The sequence below is a fragment of the Prinia subflava genome, chromosome Z, assembly GCF_021018805.1.
Source record: "Prinia subflava isolate CZ2003 ecotype Zambia chromosome Z, Cam_Psub_1.2, whole genome shotgun sequence".
Taxonomy (NCBI): Eukaryota; Metazoa; Chordata; class Aves; order Passeriformes; family Cisticolidae; genus Prinia; species Prinia subflava.
The window spans coordinates 47,554,010-47,573,839 of NC_086283.1; the positions used below are offsets into that span (position 1 = coordinate 47,554,010).

The following is a 19,830-nucleotide window of genomic DNA, read 5'->3' on the forward strand; positions in this document are numbered from 1 at the left end:
TAGGATTCAAGACTGATCCTGGTCGGATATTGAAGCCCTTTCTGTAGTAGTAGGCAGGCTTCCTGACCTGGTTCCCCAACCTACACTATTTCTGCTTCCACTACCCCTTACTACTTTGGATACTGTTGTCGTAGCCAGATGAATTTGAAGTTGCCTCTCTGGGCCAACCTAGGTGTTTTAGATTTGATACTGGAAAAAGCCCGTATAAGAAGCCTGTATCTTTTGATCTTATTTCTACTTGAGACACTAGTGAAAATAATTAAATTTTAGTTGCATCTATGTTGTTACTAAGCATTTCAGTAGAGGTTTCTATTTAGTTTTAAGTAATTCTAATAACTAGAAGTAACGTAGTTCTGAGTGTTGTGGTGTGAGACATACTTTAAAAATACCTTGTTGTTTTGAAGATGATTTATCCAGTCTGTGATGCCTTTGAAGTTTGCTGTTATCTTGTAAGAACTGAGCAGGTTTCCAGTGTCTGAAAGCAAGTTTGTTAGGTTTTTCTTAAGCTATAGCTATCATTGAAGTGCAAGTTATATTTGCTCTAACACCAATGTTTCTGTTTACAATTTTTTACAAAAAATAACCTCCTTAGGAATAAAGTCTTTCAACTAAATACCAGATATAAGTTCTTTTTGTGGTTCCAGGTATCACCTGGCTTGACGGGAAAAGGACCAAATTCAAGTAATCAGTATTTCTTCAGTGAAATAATTGGTAATGAAAAGTGGTATTTTATATATATCTCAGTATTCACAAAATAATGGACATTGATACTTTCATTTCTTAAATGCAGATTTCTGTACAAATGATTAATGTTGATGATAAGCTTGGTGAACACCCATGAGACTAACATAGGGCCAGCATTACAGGAAACACTGGGCAAGCTAATGTGTTTAAGGAGCTGTGCTTTATGCAGCTACATGTGAGAATTGTGAATCTTGTCCAAGACTTTGTGATGCCCATCTGTTTTCAGTCATACTTCATGGCTTGCTTGGTTAAAACTGGTTTATTGCTACTGCCCTTAAAATAACTGTTGAAAACTGACTTGGGCAGAATGTCTCTTCCTGAAACAATCAGAAAAAAATGAATGGGCTAAAGTCTCTTTCTCTCACAACTGTTTAGTCGTACTACTTCTGTGTTTTCAATGAACCAAGGTATCTGTGGAAGGAATGCGTTAGTATTCAGGGATATTAGCCTAGGATTTGGCAAACTTTAAGGCAAGTCCAGGCTCTGCTATCCATTATGTGAAGATGATCGTTTGACAGCTCTCCTGTTTTTATTCTCTTTGATGAAATTCAAATAGCAATTTGCCTGCAACAGACTTTTTAGAGAAACTGCACAACATGCAAGCACTTCTTGGCTTACAGAAGGCAGGGATCCTCCTCTACAAGGGAAGTATTTCACAGAAAATATTAGAACATCTGAGTACTGTAAACCAGTCTCTTTCAGGATGAATCACAGAATCACAGAAAGGGTCTGGTTGGATACAGAAGGTGCTCTGCTCCAGATTCACAGCTGTTTCAGGGACGCACTAGAGTACGTGGCCCTGGATGGTTCTTAAGTGTCTCCAGCGAGGGAGACTCCACAGCCTCTCTGGGCAGCGTGTTCTAGTGCATGGTCACTTGCACAGTTGAGTGCTTTCTCATATTCAGGTGGAACTTCCTGTCCATCATCTCCTGTCATTTCATGTGAAATATGAAGGATCTCCTAAAATTCACTGTAAATGTGTGTCGCTGCCTTTAAGTTCTCACGCATTCACGCCGACTGCTGCAGCACCCGCTTGGGGGAAAAGCACAGGCAGAAACTTAGAGTAGGGCATGCATTGACCATGTCTCTGTGTGTGTGTCTGCCCGCACGCCCACCCACCGGCGGCTCCTGCGGGCTGCACCCGCCAGGGCGCGGGGCGCGCCGCTCTGGGGATGCCGCGGAGCTCCGCGGCCAGGCGGGTGCGCCCCACCTGGCCCGCCCCTCACACCGCCCGGATCCCGCCCCTCACACCGCCCGGATCCCGCCCCTCACACCGCCCGGATCCCGCCCCCTCACACCGCCCGGATCCCGCTTACACCGCCCGGATCCCGCTTACACCGCCCGGATCCCGCCCCCTCACACCGCCCGGATCCCGCTTACACCGCCCGGCCCGCCCCTCACACCGCCTCCCCGCGGCCGCACTTCCAATGGGCGGCCGGGACAGGGGTGGAAGGTGTCGAGCCCCGGCGGCCGCGGGTTTATTAGCGGAGGGCTTGGGAGCGGGGCCGCAGCAGAAGCAGCAGGGGTGGCAAGGCAGTATCGCAGCGATGGAGCGCGGGCGGCAGGTTGCGAACTTCGGCGCCGGGCCGGCGAAGCTGCCGCGCTCCGTGAGTAGGGGCTGGGCTGGGGCACGGCGGGGCTGGGTGTCCTCGTCCCCCCGGCTCCCCGCGGGATTCCGGCTGCAAAGCGAGGCCTGGGGAAAGTCTAGTAAACAGTAATTACAGGAGTTTACCCGCAAAGCGCCGAAACCTCATGTCTTCTCCCCTTCTCCAGCGAACTGCCCTGATAAACTCGGATTTTTGGAAGTGAGCTCGAGTGCGGTTCTTGACACCAGCACCTGTATCGTTAGTTTTGGGGTGAGAAGTAGGACATAAGTTCTCAAGGATAGCTCTGTGCAGTGTGAGATTTGTCAGTGGATAAATCGCATGATAGTTCCTTGAGACGCCTTTATCAGAAGTTATAGTGAATATGGTGTACACTCAACCCTCTGGAAAGTTGCATCAGCAGCCATGGATTATCCAGTTACATATGGAGAGGGATGGTTTCTGCTGAACTGTACGTACCTGACTTTCAGTTTAAGGGTTATCTACTGTGGATTTTTTTTGTTGTTGTTCTTGTCTTCGTTCCCTTCATAGTATTCTTCGTTCTTTTATGTGTTACTTCCTTAAAAAAAATTAGATAAGCAGATACGTTGCAGAGCAACTTTCTTAATTTTGTTTCTTTCTCCTCCCATCTCTTTTCTCGAGGAAGTGTCCTTTGTGGATAAGATTGCAAAGAAATTTGTTTTTCTCTGTCGAGCTGTAGGTTCCAGAAGGGACTCTCACAGGCACTCCCTCAGTACCCAGCTCTCTGACAGAGCCTGCTAAAAACTGGATTTAAGGTTTGAGGAGTGCAGGTGGGCACAGCTGAGCTCCCTATTATTAATCCATTTACCCTCTTGAAAGTGCAGTGCTCTTGTGGGGACTGCTGTATCACCTCGATGGTTTGTTTCTCTCAATTGTGGGCTGACGCTGCCCATAAAGCACTCAAACTTGGTGAAGCAAGAAGATGGAGCAATTCATAGGTTATAATAGGTGTCACAGAAGTCTGTTGTGAGGCATGTGGAGATTTTCAGATGAAGAATGTTACTAACAGAATTGGATTTTATCAAACAGTTTAGCAAGCACTACTCTAATAGTCTCTGTGTTCTCCCTTATATTTTTGCCCCCTCCTCTGGCATGGATAAGTTTGCTTGTAAAACATGGTGGTTAAAACTTCGCAATATTTTAGTTGACCTTTTGGTAGCAAGCTGTTACAGTTGACAGGCCATCCAGATACTCTGTCAGCAAAGTAGATTTCTTACTCCTCAAATTGCCCAGAGTGTGCAGTTTCTTGTCAGATCTTAGGGTGCATGCATGCAGCATTAGTTTGGTGGCTGTTCTACTGGGGCTCTGTCTTCTCCTGCTTCCTTTAGGAGCAGCCAAGGGTGCTCTGGCTCTCAGACAAGAATTCACTGAAATCAGAAGCTGCAGATCCAGTGGTTGGAATCTCATGCTACTTTGTCATACTCACGAGCTAGGGGAGAAGGCAGAAAAAAAATGGGTGGCTGAAGCACTAATTGGCTACGATTTGCAGTGATTTTTTTTTTTAGTTGTTTCAATATTTTGCCTAATTTCCTTCTTAACTCTCAGTAAGATAAAGGCTCATCTTCAAAAAGTGTGGAACTTGATTTTGTGAAACCAGTGACTGTCATGTTGGCTCAGTTTAAGTTACCCAATTCCTCAAGCTGATCCTTATGTTTTCTTCAATATTTTGGTTGCCCTATTTGCACAAGTCAAGTGAAAAGACACAGGATGGAGTGGTGGGAGTGGGTATTTAGGATTAGGGTTGCTTAGAAAGAGTATGTATACAAACATTAGATGTTCTGTAAAGGTTAAGAGTTCCATTCAACTCTTAGAAATAGTTCAGAAATCTGGAAATGTAGCATTTGAAATAATAACTTAAAACACTGTCTCCATGACAAGCATATGATTTAAGTTTGCTATCTTATGAAAAGCCTTAACCTTCTAGGTACAACAAAATTGCGTTAAGTGACTGTGCTTCTGTTAATCTCACTTGGCAAGTGTTAGGTTGTTGCAGCTGGCATAGGCATGATGCATCAGAGACTCCAGATAGTGGAAAATTCCCTGAATTTATGTCTGGATTTTTTTTTTAATTTAATAGGTTTTATTAGAAGCACAGAAAGAATTGGTGGACTACAAAGGACTTGGTATAAGTGTTCTTGGTAAGACTTGAAAAAATCTACATTTTTCGTGATTTCGATGTTTAACTGAATTGTTTAATAAGAGTTTCTGTTTTTGGTATTTTGGCTCTATTTCTAATATGTGTGTGTCTGCAGAGATGTGTATAGATGCCATATAGATGCACAGCATCCTTCCCATTAGGAATGTAGTGCTCTCCTAAGGAGGAAGTGTCTTCTGTGCCATATAAGTAGCTGGCTTTTCAGCCCCAGTTGCACGATAGATTTATGCATCAAGACAGTGAACATTTAATTAGTCTATGAAACTGATTAGTTGCTGAAAGTAGAATGTGCAGCTGTCTCTGCACAATTCAGAGTAATGTTTAAATTGTACATTTACACATGGAAGGCAGCTTATGGATTTAAAAGGAATTACCGTGTAATTGTCCTAAATGTTTAATTAGCTTTACTGTGTGAAGAAGCCTTGCTAAAGGTAAGAGAACAAAACAAATTCCTGTACTTTATTATATACTTCTTACAGCATTAGCAGCAGAGAAGGTTCTTAGCATGAGGAAAAATGAAACCTTTCTAGAGACTGTTTTTTGTACCTGCAAATGTTGTTGCTTCTAGTGGTAGTAATATCATATCGGTGCCAAATGTCAATGAACAGGATTTGCCTGTATCAGACAAGACTGCAGATGTAAGTCTTCTGTAAGTAGTTAGAGTATTTAAGTACTTAAAGAGGAGTAGGAACTGAGACGGACAACCTTCAGGTATTTTGGGTTTGTAGTGTAAAAGATTTAAAGCTTAACACAATTTTAAAATCAAATTCGTGTATTACCATCTGGTTTCATGTTATTTCTTCTCTCTATTCCACCAAAGAAATGAGCCATCGGTCTTCAGATTTCACAAAAATTTTAAATACAACTGAAAGTCTCATGCGTGAATTACTGTAAGTGAATTACTTTCTGCTTGTTTTTATGTTCTGTGTGTGCTGGTTGTATCAGTAATGTATTATGTGGAGATCTTTCCTGAAAGCACCTCTTTGGTGGTGTTTTTTATGCCTGGGCACTGTGTATCATGGAGTAATAACCTTGGGGAGGACACTGTTCTTCTGTTTGATGCTTATATTTTTGAACGTGAAAGGGTTCTTATTAGGTTCAGATGTTTTTAATATGTCTAGCTGAGTTTGTTTTGAAATTTTGGTTTTCATCACCTTCATAGAATTCATGAAGGACATGAACTACAAGAAATAAGCGTGAACGATAAAAAACAGTTCTCTAGTGGTATAGATGTGGTCTGCACGTTGTCCATAAGTCCTATTTTATTAATGAAAGCTCTGTGAATCAGTGTTAGAATCACCATCAACAGCCCTTTTCCTATTTTTAAAATGACACATTTTAAAAAATTTGAAATAAATATATAATGGATTAGAATTACTGTTCTCATAGTAGTTAAGAGTGTTGGTCATTCAACACAGTCACTTGACCCTCAGTCACAGCCAGGGTCATTGACAAAGGTATTTTAATGAATAATTTGAATACATAATTTTTGTGATTGTACGAACAACTATTAATTCACTTGCTCTGCATGTATACTTTACTGTACTGTTGCACTTTCAAATTGAAGGGTATCAAAGCTGAGTGTTACTGTAAGCACTTTGGTGTTCTTAGCCTGACAGAAAACTCATGAAGCTAGCAATAGATAAAATTAAAAGTCAGCATTAATTGTGAGGGAATATCTCTCAAGTTTGTGTGTACAGCTACTCAGAAGTGAGTTTGTTTAAAGTAGTGCCAGGGTTGGGGAGGAAGAGCAGATCAGCAAATTTTTATCACTAAAATTCATAGCGTTTACTCTTAAATATTTTAAGTTGTTTCTCAAGATCAGTGCTGAGGTAAGTTAGTGGGGCTTGATCTAAGCTCTAGGCCAAGAGTCTTCTAAAATGACTGCGTTCTTCCTCAGTCACGGTTAAATGCATAATATCAAGTTGTATGCATTCTATGTCACCTGGGAGTAACATAAATGGTTATTTCTTTTATGCAGAAATATACCAGACAACTACAAAGTTCTTTTCCTTCAAGGAGGTGGATCTGCTCAGTTCAGTGCAGTCCCGCTTAACCTTATTGGTTTAAAGGAGGGAAGACAGGCAGATTATGTGGTTACTGGAGGCTGGTCGGCAAAAGCGGCTAAAGAAGCAGAGAAGTATGCCAAAGTAAACATCGTTCATCCCAAACTAGGAGCCTACACAAGTAAGTTGATGATTGCATCTATCCATGAGAATGCTTAGGTTTTGACTTACTCTAAAAATGGATCCGATGTAGCCAATGTTCATCTAGTTGAATGTTAACTACAGTTGACTGCTCAGCACTCAAAAGAATGTCTGCCACTTCTCTTCTTGTTCACCACTGGAAGATTTGTTAGATGGCTTACCGTTTCCACCAGAAAAAGAATGGTGAAATGGGGCTGAGCAGATGCCAGAAAATAAGTGGAAAGAAACAAGTGTCTAAGTAGGGAAATGGTCTGGTCTCTCTCAGATTTTTTAATATTTAACTGAGATCTTCTGCTAGTCACAGGAATATTGTGGGGTATTTCAGTTTCATGGGCACTTGGTAAAGAGGTTGCTCTAAAATTCAGAAGCAGGTCTGAGATTTTAACTTTGTTGACTCGGGATATGGAAGACTTGAATTCTCTTACCTACTTTTTAGGAGTCCCTAATTATTATCTTTCCCACCAATGTGTCACTGAATATACATAAATAATTCTCTGTGCAGGAATACATGAGATCTGTTTTCTATTCCTGCTAGTTTTACTCACTTTTCTCCCCTCTGATCCAAATTACAACACTTGAACTAAAAGGGTAGCAACAAGAAAGACAAAAAATATCCCCATATAAGTTAGTGTATTAACTCATGATCAGGGCACTAGCTTGGAAAGTAAATTTATATTTATACTTACTGTGAGGCACAGGAAGGAATTGAACCTACAACTTTCCAGTCTAGGGGAGCGTAATTCACCATTTTGTAGCTGTAGATAAGAGGAGAGGCTGTAAATAATGATGGAGGCAACAGCACCATCTCCCACCCCTCCCTCCACCTCCCATCAGGTCCTGGAGGAGAAAAGAAAGGGAGAGCAACTATTTCTTCTATGCCAAACCTGTTCTGTGCTGTCAGGACATGCCTGTATATTGCCTGTTGACAGAGGAAATCTTAGTTTTGTAAATCAGTTGCAAAGTTTAAAATGGGAGAAAGGTAGATAACCTTGTGTTTGTTCAGCTTGGGCAAGACTTAAATGCTTCTGGGATTGCACAGAAACAGAGCTTTAGAGAACTTTGCTAGTGAGAATTTGGATGTTTTGGTGGTTCCAAAGGCTGCGGAAAGATTCTTGGGCTCAGTGTTTGGATTCCTCTGAGATGCTGTTTTGAACCCCTCGGGCAGTAGTTTGTAGTCTGGATGAAAATCAGTTGAAGAGTAAGGGGTGAAAATCGAAAGGTTTTGCAAACTTAATGATAGCTCACCAGAGAATCTTGGTAATGCACTGGTGTATTGGCTTTACAGACACATTATCTTCCTGTTAACAACATGATTAAGAGTCTATATCGCAAAATTGTTCTTGGTTTGCACTTCGGTTTCATGTTCAGGTAAAACTGCATGCCAAGAAAATTACTTGTCTACAGTGGAGGTCACTGGGTTTCTTTTTTGTCTCTTAGGCATTCCTGACCCAAGCACTTGGAATCTTAATCCAGATGCATCTTATGTGTATTATTGTGCTAATGAAACTGTTCATGGTGTGGAGTTTGACTTTGTACCTGATGTCAAAGGAGCAGTCTTGGTTTGTGATATGTCGTCAAACTTCCTGTCCAAACCTGTGGATGTTACCAAGGTAAACAATTGGATACAGTGACCCTCAAAGCATTTTCAAAATTTAATGCATATAGTGAATCACTTTGAAATGTCTGGATGGCTAGAGATGCTGAGCAGTGAAATTAAGAAAGTCACGTTTTGTTAATTGAATATCTGATGATGGATAAGAGTGTTGAAATTTCAGGTTTGAGGTTTCAATGTCTGTTTGTTTCCAAAAATCATACTTAACTGTGCTGAAATTGTTCATGGTAATAGCTGCCCAAGATTATTTAGCTACTGTGTGGTCTTCACTGATAAAGAAAATACCTGCTAAAAGAAAATAACAGTTAAAATAAATGTCTTCTAACTGGTATTTATTCTGTAGATAGTGTATGGCTACAGCATACACATACACATAAAAACTGTGAATCAGTTTTTTTCAATCAATCCTGCCTCTTACATGAAAAATCTGTAACCTCTTTTAAGGTCCTAAAGCTTCCTCTGCCTCATGATTATGGTGTTTGTTTCATAGATAGTACAGAGGCAAAACACAGGCTGTTACTACATTTATTAAGTATACTATGAGTGGAAGTATTATTCTAGTATAGAGTGAAATAGCATGTTTGACCTTTCTTACCTGTGTGTAGCAAAAAGGAGTAGTTGTTAATGCATTCAACTTGGCCTTTCCTGATCTGCCTCTTTGAACAGGTGGATTTTATGATGATTGTTCTGGAATAGGAAAAGGGTTGAAAATACTGTGAACTGAAAATACTGTAGGAATTTGTTTTTAGTAAATTTGCTTGGAGTAGTGTAAAATTGCAACAGGCTGCCTTGAGAATTATATGCAGCTAATTAATAAATATTTAGCAAACTGTTGTGAAATTTGTTGCGATTATCTTCCTCAGCTGAGTAGCTGTATGTGCACTTTGAAATCAGAACTTCTGCTAACTCTTCTTTTAACTTACAGCTTGCTAATTTTCAACGTATTCTCTGTTCTATTCAGCTGACTAGTATGCCTGGGGTGTTACTGAGTAATAAGATCTAAAAGTGAATGCATGTACCAAGTTCTTTTCTCCTTCCTTTGAAAGTTTGGTGTGATTTTCGCTGGTGCTCAGAAGAATGTTGGCTGTGCTGGAGTTACTGTTGTAATCGTACGTGAAGACTTGCTGGGATTTGCACTGAAGGAATGCCCTGTTGTACTGGATTACAAAACACAGGCAGCAAATAGCTCATTGTATAACACTCCACCATGCTACAGGTAACTCACCCTGCTGTGTGAGAGCCCTTACTCTGCGGCACTGCCATCTGCAGCTCTTACCTAGAAAAGCCTTCAAAGCTGCAGATTTGCCCTCAAGCCACTGGTCTGTTGGAGTGTTTCATGTGATTCCTGTCAAAACATGGGAAGTGTCCAGCCCTGTGACTAGTAGGCTTTGTGTTGCCTAGTGTGACTCAGCCATAGACAATGTAGTTTTTTTCGAAGTAAATATTATATGTCATAGCTCCATTGTAGAAGTTTCAGTTCTGGTTTACATGAGCACAGCTCTAGTCAGTTCAGTGGTGATGCTTCACTCGTTTCAAGGAGGTAATTTGGCACTTTGACTTGCTTCTTGATCAAATACACTTTGATTTGATTCCTTCCTGATGCTGTTCTCAGCATTTGAACCTCCAGATCCCCACTGAAGTGACTTTTTTACTGGAAAATGGTAAATATTATGGTGATTAAAGTTTTTAATAATATAAGATATTACAAAAATATGTAATCTTTTAATCTTTAAAAATATTTGTTGTTCTTTCAACATTTTCACTGCTGTTGGTTTTGAAATGAAACTGTAGAAGAATTTTTAAAAGGCATTTTAGTAGTTGCTTTGCTTTACTCTCTTGTGGAGTTTCGCATAATTCTTTGACTGCCATCTCAGTGTTTGGTTTGGGATCCAAGGATAAAATTGATCTAGCTTTGTAATCCTTGCTAGCAATCAAAATCATAAAATTGCCATGTATCTGGGGATTTCATTATGCAAGAAGCAAATCAGACTACAGCTTACTTTTTAAAAATCGCCATCTTGTAGCTTCTGATAACCAGTGAAGTGGTGCTTTGCTACTAGAATTTTTAGACCTGATGAATTTTAATACCAGTGTCCTCTGAAATGTTTATTTTAAAAAAGATCTTCAATCTAGGCATCTTTTTTTTCCCCAGAAGTTTTTAAAATTACTTTGAAAATAAAGATTTCCTTTTCATTTGGTTAATTTGATAATTCAGTTTTATACTGATGTTTAGTCTCAGCTCTTATAGCTTGTTTGTATGTTCCAGCATTGCAAAGTTAGATTGACTGATGATCTTTGACACATATTGAGCATACTGTACAGGCCTTAAGTTCAGTGATTCCTGTATATAAACCATATAACTTAATTCCATCATTGCAGTTAGTATCACTTCAAATTCTACTGAATTTAAGTATCTCTGAATCTGCTGGTAGTCCCTGCAGAGTGTACTATTGCAGTGACATAGGAGCAGCTATCTTTATCAACAGAACAGTAAATCTTGTGAACATTTGTTTTATGCCAGATTTTACAGTGCAGAACTAGTTCCCCCAAGTTGTGTTCATACTGTACCATATGTAGTGCTTTAATTATGTATTCTTTACTGGCAGCCTGTCTGCCCTGGGTACACCCAGTAAGAATTAGATATATAATGTTTCCAGATTTTGGTCTGCTCCACGTGGCTTTGTAACATAGGCAGTATGTATGTCTTTCTTTTCCAGTGCTTGATGAAACCTCTATTTCATGATGGATTATTTGCCTGACTGCCAAGCCACACATACTGGTTTTGGATACTGTATACTTGAATATGCCAGGTTTTAAATCCAGCCATTCATGTTTTCCAAGTAGAAAGCTATTTCCACTTGAAAAACTGAAATTCTGCTTAATCTCAGTACTTGGACACTGTGTTGTTCCTCTGATTTGAAAAGCAAAACAAATCAAATTCTGCAGCCTTACTTTAGCCATTGCAAAAAAAACTTCTGAAAAGAAAGTGCTGCTTTAGCTGTTACTCAGTATCTGACAGTAGTCTTTAACAGAGTTGTGAGTGGTTCAGGGAACTGAAAATAAAGTTGAACTAATAGCCTTTCTCCTTTCTCATCCTTGTCTTGCTGGATTTCACTTCACGCAGCAGACTCATGTTGGAGTACCCTCCAGAATCCAGAATGTAACAGACTGAAATGTTGGCAGGATGCACATCTGTTTGGCTTGGCCCTAACTGCCTGTTCCAGTTTAAGGAACTGGCAAAGCTTCTTAGTTCTCTTTTTCTCTGCTCTTTTCTTTGCACTTGTTAATGGTTTGCTGGCAAACAGGCAGGAAATATTAACTGAATTTGCAAAAGCTACTTCAGCAAGATGTTAAATTAAATTAAGGTGATGCTAATGGCTTTAACCTCATGGCACTACATACTTGACTCTTTGACCCTAACTATTTAGCTAAAATTAACAATGAATTTGCTATAAAAATCTCATTTGCAAGGTGAAATGCATTTTGCACTTAAAATTGTCCAGAAACATTATTTTGATTGATGTGAAAGAAGGATAAAAGGTTTTAGCTGCCTGGGTTTTTGTGAATGACTCTAAGGCTGATTTCGAAGTTCACTTGTCCAAAAACTTTTGCTCAAGGAAGTGAGGGCAACAGGTGAATGTAGCTCTGTATATTTGCCAAGGGCATAGTCTATACTTCACTTAAATCCTTTACAGAAGAGTAGTTGATAGTATGTTGTCATAAATATTGCAAGATAGTGCGGTCAGAGCTGTAAGATACCTCCTGTAAATGGCACTCTGTAACTTTGGTTATTCTGCAGCCTTTCTGAAGTGTTCAATGATTTGGTACTGGCATCTCTTTAGAAATAAAAAGCAGCAAAATTTGAAACAGCCTTCTGCAAAATATGTGTTAGGGAAACTTGTAGGGTAATGTTCTCTGAGCACTCCCTTGGAATCAGTAATGAAGGGATTCGTAAGAATGGGCTTGTTGGATACAGGCCATAAAAACTTGTGAGCAGGTTTTTATGTAAATTGTTGTAGTCGTGGGAAATGTCTGAACTTGAACAAGCTGAGTTTTGTAGCAAAAGCACAAAGGCAAAAGGCCTCAAGGATTTTTTTATGTTGCACTTAGTAACTAGCATTGAAATTCTTGGTCTCAAGCCAAGTGATGCCAGTAGGCTTCCAGATCTCTACTAAGAACTTAGTAGAGACTGGTAACGAATAATTAAGTGTGATACATCGTAATTTATTTTGCCAAACTTCACTGTTCATATGGGCAAAAGGTCTTTGTAGACAGAAATGGGATTAGAGTTCTTATTTTTAACATTTGTGAAAATATGGTTAAATTTTTGGGAGATTAATGTACACAGATTTGATATTTACTCCTGTATTTGTTCTAGAGCTGCTGCACAGGGCAAATGCTATTAACTTTTTTGCTAAATCTGGCTCCTTCTAGGCACTTGTGTAGTCCTTGTAGGCAGGACCTCACAGGCAGTTGTGTAGGCAATGAATTGGCAGTGCATGCAGCATATCTGGGGATGTCTTTGGGACCCTGCCGGGCTGCAGGAAGCCTGCAGGACATGTCCTTTTTACTATAGAATGACAGGGTAAGCTGGGTCCAACAGATATGTGTGGCATTTGAATTTGAGAATATTTTGTCTGTGTCCAGAAAACATTGTCTGTTTAGAATTGTTACAACTTGTAAAATAGTCTAGATTTTGACTTGTTACTCTTAAGTGCCCTTAAATCAAGCATGGCATTTTGTGGCTGAAACATTTTGTAAACAATTAGGCAAGACTTATGTTTTTCCTGTTTGAATAATCTCACTGAAAAATGTTCTTTTCTTTTGCAGTATTTATATCATGGGATTGGTACTGGAATGGATAAAGAATAATGGTGGAGCTGCAGCTATGGATAAACTTAGTTTAATCAAGTCACAGATGATTTATGATATTATTGACAAATCTAATGGATTTTATGCGTAAGTTGCTAAGCTTTCCCCCTTTTCTTCAATATTTGCTACATAACCAAACATTCGTAACTTTTGAGAGTTTAATTGTAATTTTGAAGTCACCTTTTTTGAGGACTCCCAGAGATACTGTATGTGCAAACCATTCACTTGGTAACTGTCCAAGGATAAGTCTTATTCCAGCAGGAAGTTGTTTCAACTTATCTTGTATAGATCAGTAGTGAACTCTACAAAAACGTAATCTAAACTTAATAAAACAGGAGTATGGGAGAAGAGCATACAAAAAACAGATATGCAAGTTCTGATTATATGTTTACTGAACCTCTAGGGGAAATATAGACCAAAACAGAGAAAAGTGTGTGTAAGAAATTTTAGAGACCCCTTTGCATTGTATTTTCCCTACAACCTTCCAGGAATCAAAAACTCTACTTTTTTTCTGTCAAGCAGAGAATTTTTATTAGCTAATTATGCTAAATTCTGAAACACTTCCTGAAATAAAATAGAAAGATCAGACCTCAAAATGGAATACATTTTCTTTATATACTTTATGCACATTTTATTTTCTTCAGTTATTTTTGCTGGCTTTCCAAAGCAGATTTAACCCTCTTGACTTTTACACAGTGTTGCAAGGTATTTTTCAGCTCACAGGACCTATGCATAGTTAGAAGGTGATACTGTAATAATTTTAACATTTGCCAAGCTTGGACTACTAATTGGCCATGAAACTGCAAAATATTTTCCTTCACCTTCTTTGTAAAAGCAACAGTGTGGGGACCTAATTTACTTTCAAGTCAAAGTTAGAATAGAGCAAATTAAATTTGGATTTTAAATTAAAGCTGTCTGCAATCATAATTGGCAAGAATGTAGTTTCATCATAATATTTAATACATTCTTCTTATCCATTTAGTTAATGAGAACAGCTTGGCCTTTAGCATCACCATGATCAGGATTGTGATCCTACTCCAGGGAAATCCTGGGAGTTTTTCATAAATGTCAGAAAGCAAATGAAGCCTTGAAAAAAACATTTTGTGACAAACAGAAATCTATATCTGGAAAGTTGGTCTGTAAGGCAGTGAGTGGGAAATGCAATGCAAATTGGATGGTAAATAGTCAATTGGGAAAGCAGAACAAGCTTCGATAACTGAGCTGTATGCAGCTTCCTAAGCAATACAGTTAAGACTGTGAATTTTTTAATTGTATCTATAACTAGAAGAAAGACTTAATTTGAAGCTGCCTTCCCAGCTGTAACGTGGCACTTAATCTGTGGCATGCTTCCCTGAGTAAGCCGTGTGACAAGCCATTTAGCAAATGGAGCCTTTCTTCCATGAAGTGCTCTGTGCCATTTGTAGTTTGTTTTTCAACATCTGTGCACTGAGCTACATCAGATGCCTAGTAGCAACTGGATATTCTAAAAACTAAAGCATGGCTGCAGAAATTCAGATATGTGAGTGGTTAGAAAAATGGGCCTTTCTGAACATTATATTCCTGGTTGCACCTGAAGTAGAAGATTTTCACAGGCAGGTGTTATAATGGATATTTTTTTCTTCTCATCATGAGACATCTGGACAAGGAGGAAGAGAGGAACTAAAAAGAATGATACTCATTCTTTTCCAAATAGGATAATAATAGGTATGAAATTCACATGCAGTTTATGAAAACTCATTTATATTGAATGCCTGCAAGAATCTACATCACAGCCTTAGAAAAAAATAAATCTGAAGGTTTAGTAGCTCCTTTATAAGTAGAAACACTAAAAAAAATTAACTAAAAAATATTTAAATCTTTTCTTCTTCCTCCATCATTTCTTAATTTCATAGAATAGTTGAAGAGAAATTACACATAACTTGAGTTTTCCCCTTCAGATTAAATGGGATTTTAAGTTATTAAGGAGCTGTGATGGATCTCATGTAATTGTGGCCATGTATGCAGTGCAAGATTTGTTCTAGAGATATCTCTTCAGTGCTTCATTTCTCCAAGTAATGCTTATTTAGAAGATGGAAGACTGAAATCACTAACAGAAGTTTCTAATGTCTATGCCAATTTACTTATGCTGTGTTCTTCTGCTTCCTGTAGTTCTGTTTAGCTGAGTGTAATTCTGGTAACACTTTTGACTAGTTGAGATGTGTCAGTCTTTGAAGAGGAAGAGAAGAAACTGCTTTAGACAGTCAGATTTCCCTGTAATTACCTCGCCCATCCTAAGTAACTGTTTTCTTTAATTATTTTCTTTTTTCTTTAATTTGGTCTGTATATAAGCCTCGCATCTGTTTGTCTGGCACAATTTTGAGTGTGTCAGGAAGGGTTAATGAGCCTTCCACTTTACCACTTCCATTATTATACTTGGTTAAAAAAGGAAGGTTGCTTTCTTTCACTTCAGAAAGTAATGACAGTTTTGATTATGAATGATTGACTTTGGTTCTAAACAGGTGTGATTGTTCACTTTCTCAAACTGCATATAGCTGAAATATAAATTTAGCACAAAGTGGGTTAAGCATTACATTCTCCAACCTTTTTAGATGTCCAGTGGAGAGAAAGAATCGGAGCAGAATGAATGTACCTTTCCGCATTGGTAGCGTCAAGGGAGATGAAGCCCTGGAAAAGAAATTTCTTGAGAAGGCTGTGGAACTTAACATGATATCTCTGAAAGGACACCGGTAAGTATTAGTCAAGTGAATCTCTGTCCTCTGCAGAATAAACTATTACTACAGTGATACAGTATCAGGCATTGTGCATTGGCTAACCAGCCTTTCTCACACATAAGCTGTTCCTCATTCTGGTTTGGCAACACTTAAGAAAAGAGGTCTAGAGATTGTAATCAGAGATTGTTGGTGGCTCAGCTACTGCTTAGGTGAAGTGGTGGGCTTCAGAGAGCTTTATCCTTAATTCTGCTTTCTTCTGCAAATCTGTCTCTGTGCAGATGCCAAAGAAGATATCTTTTGAGGTCAGATTGTATCAGTGTATAAAGCCTCTCAGGTGGCTTGCCTAGCTGGTTGCAAGAGTTCTTTCCCATGTTCAGTACTGTTTGTGGGATTACTTTTTTGATGTCATTGGGCTACAGCTTTGAAGCTGTAAATAACTAATAAATACTAAGCTTCTCTAGATTGCAAGCCTGCCTTGAAGAATTAAATATTTCTTCTCATGCAAATAAATGTGAATTTTATAATTTTAGAGTAGGAATAGATTTAAATGTCTGTGACTGCTACTAATGTCTTTTTTAGAATATACAAAACTTTTCTGGTTCTTTTTTTCTCCTCTCCTATTTTCAATTCAGGTCTGTGGGAGGAATCCGTGCCTCTTTATATAACGCAGTGACTGTAGAAGATGTTCAGAAGCTTGCAACATTCATGAGAAGCTTCATGCAGATGCATCAGTCATAAATGCCCATGGGTTAGAGCCATGCTGCACATCTAAGAAACAAAAGCTAAAGGGTTTTAACATTACCGTGATACTGCATGGCTGCAGTGCACAAGTTGGTTTTTTTCTTTTCATTCCTGTAGCAATTTTAATTAACTGAAGAGGCTCAGTCTTGCAATGACGTGGCAACTTTGACTTTGCTGGATGTGGGATCCCCAGACTGGTCGTGATTGATTCAAAAATTTGAAAATGTGTGGGTAAAACATGAATAACATTGTAGGATGCTAAGGATCGGAGTCTGTTTCGCACTTCTAGAAGTGACTTCAGCAATGCCTTTTTTTAGTAAAATGCAGGAAGCCAAATTCGTCACAAGCTCTCTGTAATACTTTACAAGTACTCTGTGACTGCATAATGAAGGTAAACTAACATGGTCTCTAGGGACATCTGTTGGTTTATGGGGTATATTCCAACAGTGAACTATCAGAAGTATTTAGGAGTTAACACTGACATTCCTAAATTGAGGATCTGGCCTTCGGGCTACTGCTCCAATGCTAGAAATACTATTATAACCATTGCAAGTAATTGTGGTTAAAGTCTACTGGACTGGGCTTTTCTTCCTATTAACATTTATTAGTTTAAAGCAAAGATTCATGAGTCTGATTAAATAAATTTCTAAGACTTTTTTTATTTCTCTATGCATTTTGTGTATGAAACTCCTAGGTTATTAATGTTATATTCTTATTTTAGAGCATGCATATTTGCTGCTGCAAAAAATTTGCTTTCCATTTGTTTCCTTGTGCCAGACTGGATTGCTGTATTCCACACAATGGGCCTGCGACTTTCTCTGCACTGACTTTGAGCCCAAAATGCAGCAGACTTTTTTGTCTGTTGTTTAAGTGTTTTCCCTCTCTACTTTCTCCATTATTGTTCTACCTTTTCATGCTTTCAGTTCTGTAGCCTTTTATATGTAGAACTTTGTCCAAATGGAGTAACGAATAGTCTTCTCTGCCTTTTCCAGACACTGCAGTGTACTTTTGGTTCCACTTTCTCACTTGGTCCTTCTAGCTTGCTGCAGATGTTGATACTCTGGGCTAGAGAGGTCACTGTGGCTACTCAGAGTTCTTCAGAAGATCTCCTGTTATAGAACCCTCAAGTTACTCTTTTTTCTCAGCTTGTGACTTTACTGCCAATGCTCATATATTGACCTTTATCTCCTATTTTAACTTGTGTAGAAGCTATCTGCTACTGTCAGAGTGTTTAGCATTACTACAGCTGTTTTCAGACTAAACTCTTCGGCAGACAATGGGGATTTCTTTTTTTTTTTTTTTTTAATTTTTGTGTAACATCAGTACAGTGGTAACAATTTGTTAATGGTAATGATGTACTATTCCTTTGTTGATGGAACCTCAGAGCAAGCCAGTGGAATGTAATAGGGTTGAGTTACATTCCTATCTGAAAATTCATCATTACTGTTTGGAGATTTTTGTCAACTTAGTGTAACTAAAAGTATGTGAATTATGTGAAAAAATAAAATCTAATCATGTCATGATGTGAAGTACCATTGTGTTTGAAACTTTCTGATTTTGTCACTTTCAGGATGAAAATCAAGACTAAGAATTTTAGATTCTGGTATATTCCTTTTCCCTAAAAAGCAAGCTTCCCTCATGTATGTTTTATTTCTTTCCAATAAGAGTCTTTCCCATAGAAGCCATGGAAACAAAAGTATTACTATGAATGCTTAAAAAAGCCTTTTTGCCCTACCAAATATGAACATCTAATTTGGATTCCATATTAAGCTTTTTAACTGTTAAAATTTCTTTTTGAGAGTTTTGTGTACCTGCTTTCAACTGTAGCTTTCTCTTATCTCTTTCCAAAAAATAGCCGACCTTTCTATTTTATAAGAGCCTTGCATTCCTCTTAGCAAGCATGCTTTTTTGTGTGTTTATAAAAAGCTTGCATTGATTTGTGCAGCTGATTCATGAGTCCAACAAGGAACCTCTTGTTGCTTCTGAATTGTTCCTAGCATCTCGTCAAATTTTTTTAAACCAGTAAGGCAAAGATCAACTAGAATTTAAATACAGAGTGAAGACTGCATTAAGCAGACAATGGTTGACTGAATATCAAGTGAGGGGCATACAGGAATTCTGGGAATACAGAAGCATGTCCTGAATTAATTATTTACTTGAGGTTCGTTTCAGACTAATCCATGCAGCAATTCTAGCCTTCCAAGCTCTTTATCTGTATTTTGGGTTTCGAGCCCTTGTGGACAGCAAAATCCTGATTCCCCCACATCAGATTGGTAGGAGGAATTTCAGCAACCTGATGCTGAGACTTCTTTTATTTTTCCTCATCAACACTTCCAAGCTGGGTCAGTAATTTTAGTGTTTGGATGTAGGGCTCTTTTGATGTGGTATGAATATTCTGGAGACATTAAAAGGTGTTAAAAATAAAGAAAATACTGATGTCACCTGAGTTGGCCCATATAGTGAGGGAATGGTAAGACGAGCTCTTCAATGAACAGTTCTTTGGGTTCCTTTTCTTGTGAATGATCTCCTAACTCTTGTGTTTGATCTCACAAAAACATGTTCTAGAATTCTCTTTTATAGTATAAAAGTCTCTGGCTAGTGTCTTTCCCAGACCTGGCCTAGAAAGAGAAAGCTGCTCAGAAAGCTGCATGCTCTGTAAGCCAAGCAAGAATTAAAAAAGAATTGGAAGTCTGGATTGCCACATCCTTATTTAACTAGTAAGTCTCGTGGAGAGAAATGATTCATATGGGCAGCAGTGTAGGGAGTCCTGCTCTTGTGTCAGTTGCTGCTCTATATCTTCAGATGTTTTTCTGTTTCTGTTTAGTTCCATTTTTTTCTTTTCAACTTGTAACTGGCTTATATTTTTCAATACACCCAGGGATGTTAGAATGTTTGGTAAAAAGCTTAAGCCTATTCCTGACATTCAAGTAAGTGTTTGGAATGAAATAGGGATAAAAGACATCATATAGTGATGTATTAGTAGTTGCAAAGGTATGCTGAAAGTGTTACTAGGTCTGACACTGTACTGGTATATGTTTAATTTTCACTATATTTCATTCTCTGGGTAGAAAATAAAATGAGGATGAACCTTTTTGTACTTAATAATGATATACCTAATTAAAAAGTGAAATGTTGCAAGTTTTTACATTAAATCAGTCCATTT

The 19,830-nt window shown here is 38.6% G+C and overlaps 1 protein-coding gene across 1 annotated transcript; it reads left to right on the forward strand.

Moving 5' to 3' along the window:
* The first annotated feature begins 2,109 nt into the window (after nucleotides 1-2,109).
* On the forward strand, nucleotides 2,110-18,199 carry PSAT1 (phosphoserine aminotransferase 1). Its single transcript, XM_063423220.1, has 9 exons — nucleotides 2,110-2,351; nucleotides 4,447-4,507; nucleotides 5,345-5,414; nucleotides 6,506-6,711; nucleotides 8,169-8,341; nucleotides 9,390-9,559; nucleotides 13,174-13,302; nucleotides 15,804-15,941; nucleotides 16,559-18,199. The coding sequence occupies exons 1-9, from the start codon at nucleotides 2,172-2,174 to the stop codon at nucleotides 16,662-16,664; spliced, it is 1,233 nt and encodes a 410-aa protein (XP_063279290.1). The 5' UTR covers nucleotides 2,110-2,171; the 3' UTR covers nucleotides 16,665-18,199.
* Nucleotides 18,200-19,830: the final 1,631 nt, after the last annotated feature.

Coding starts and splice junctions, on each gene's coding strand:
- PSAT1 (XM_063423220.1), top strand. CDS start 2,172: ATGGGCGGCCGGGACAGGGGTGGAAGGTGTCGAGCCCCGGCGGCCGCG. Junction 2,352..4,446: donor CGGCGAAGCTGCCGCGCTCC/GTGAGTAGGGGC, acceptor TTAATTTAATAG/GTTTTATTAGAAGCACAGAA. Junction 4,508..5,344: donor ACTTGGTATAAGTGTTCTTG/GTAAGACTTGAA, acceptor ATTCCACCAAAG/AAATGAGCCATCGGTCTTCA.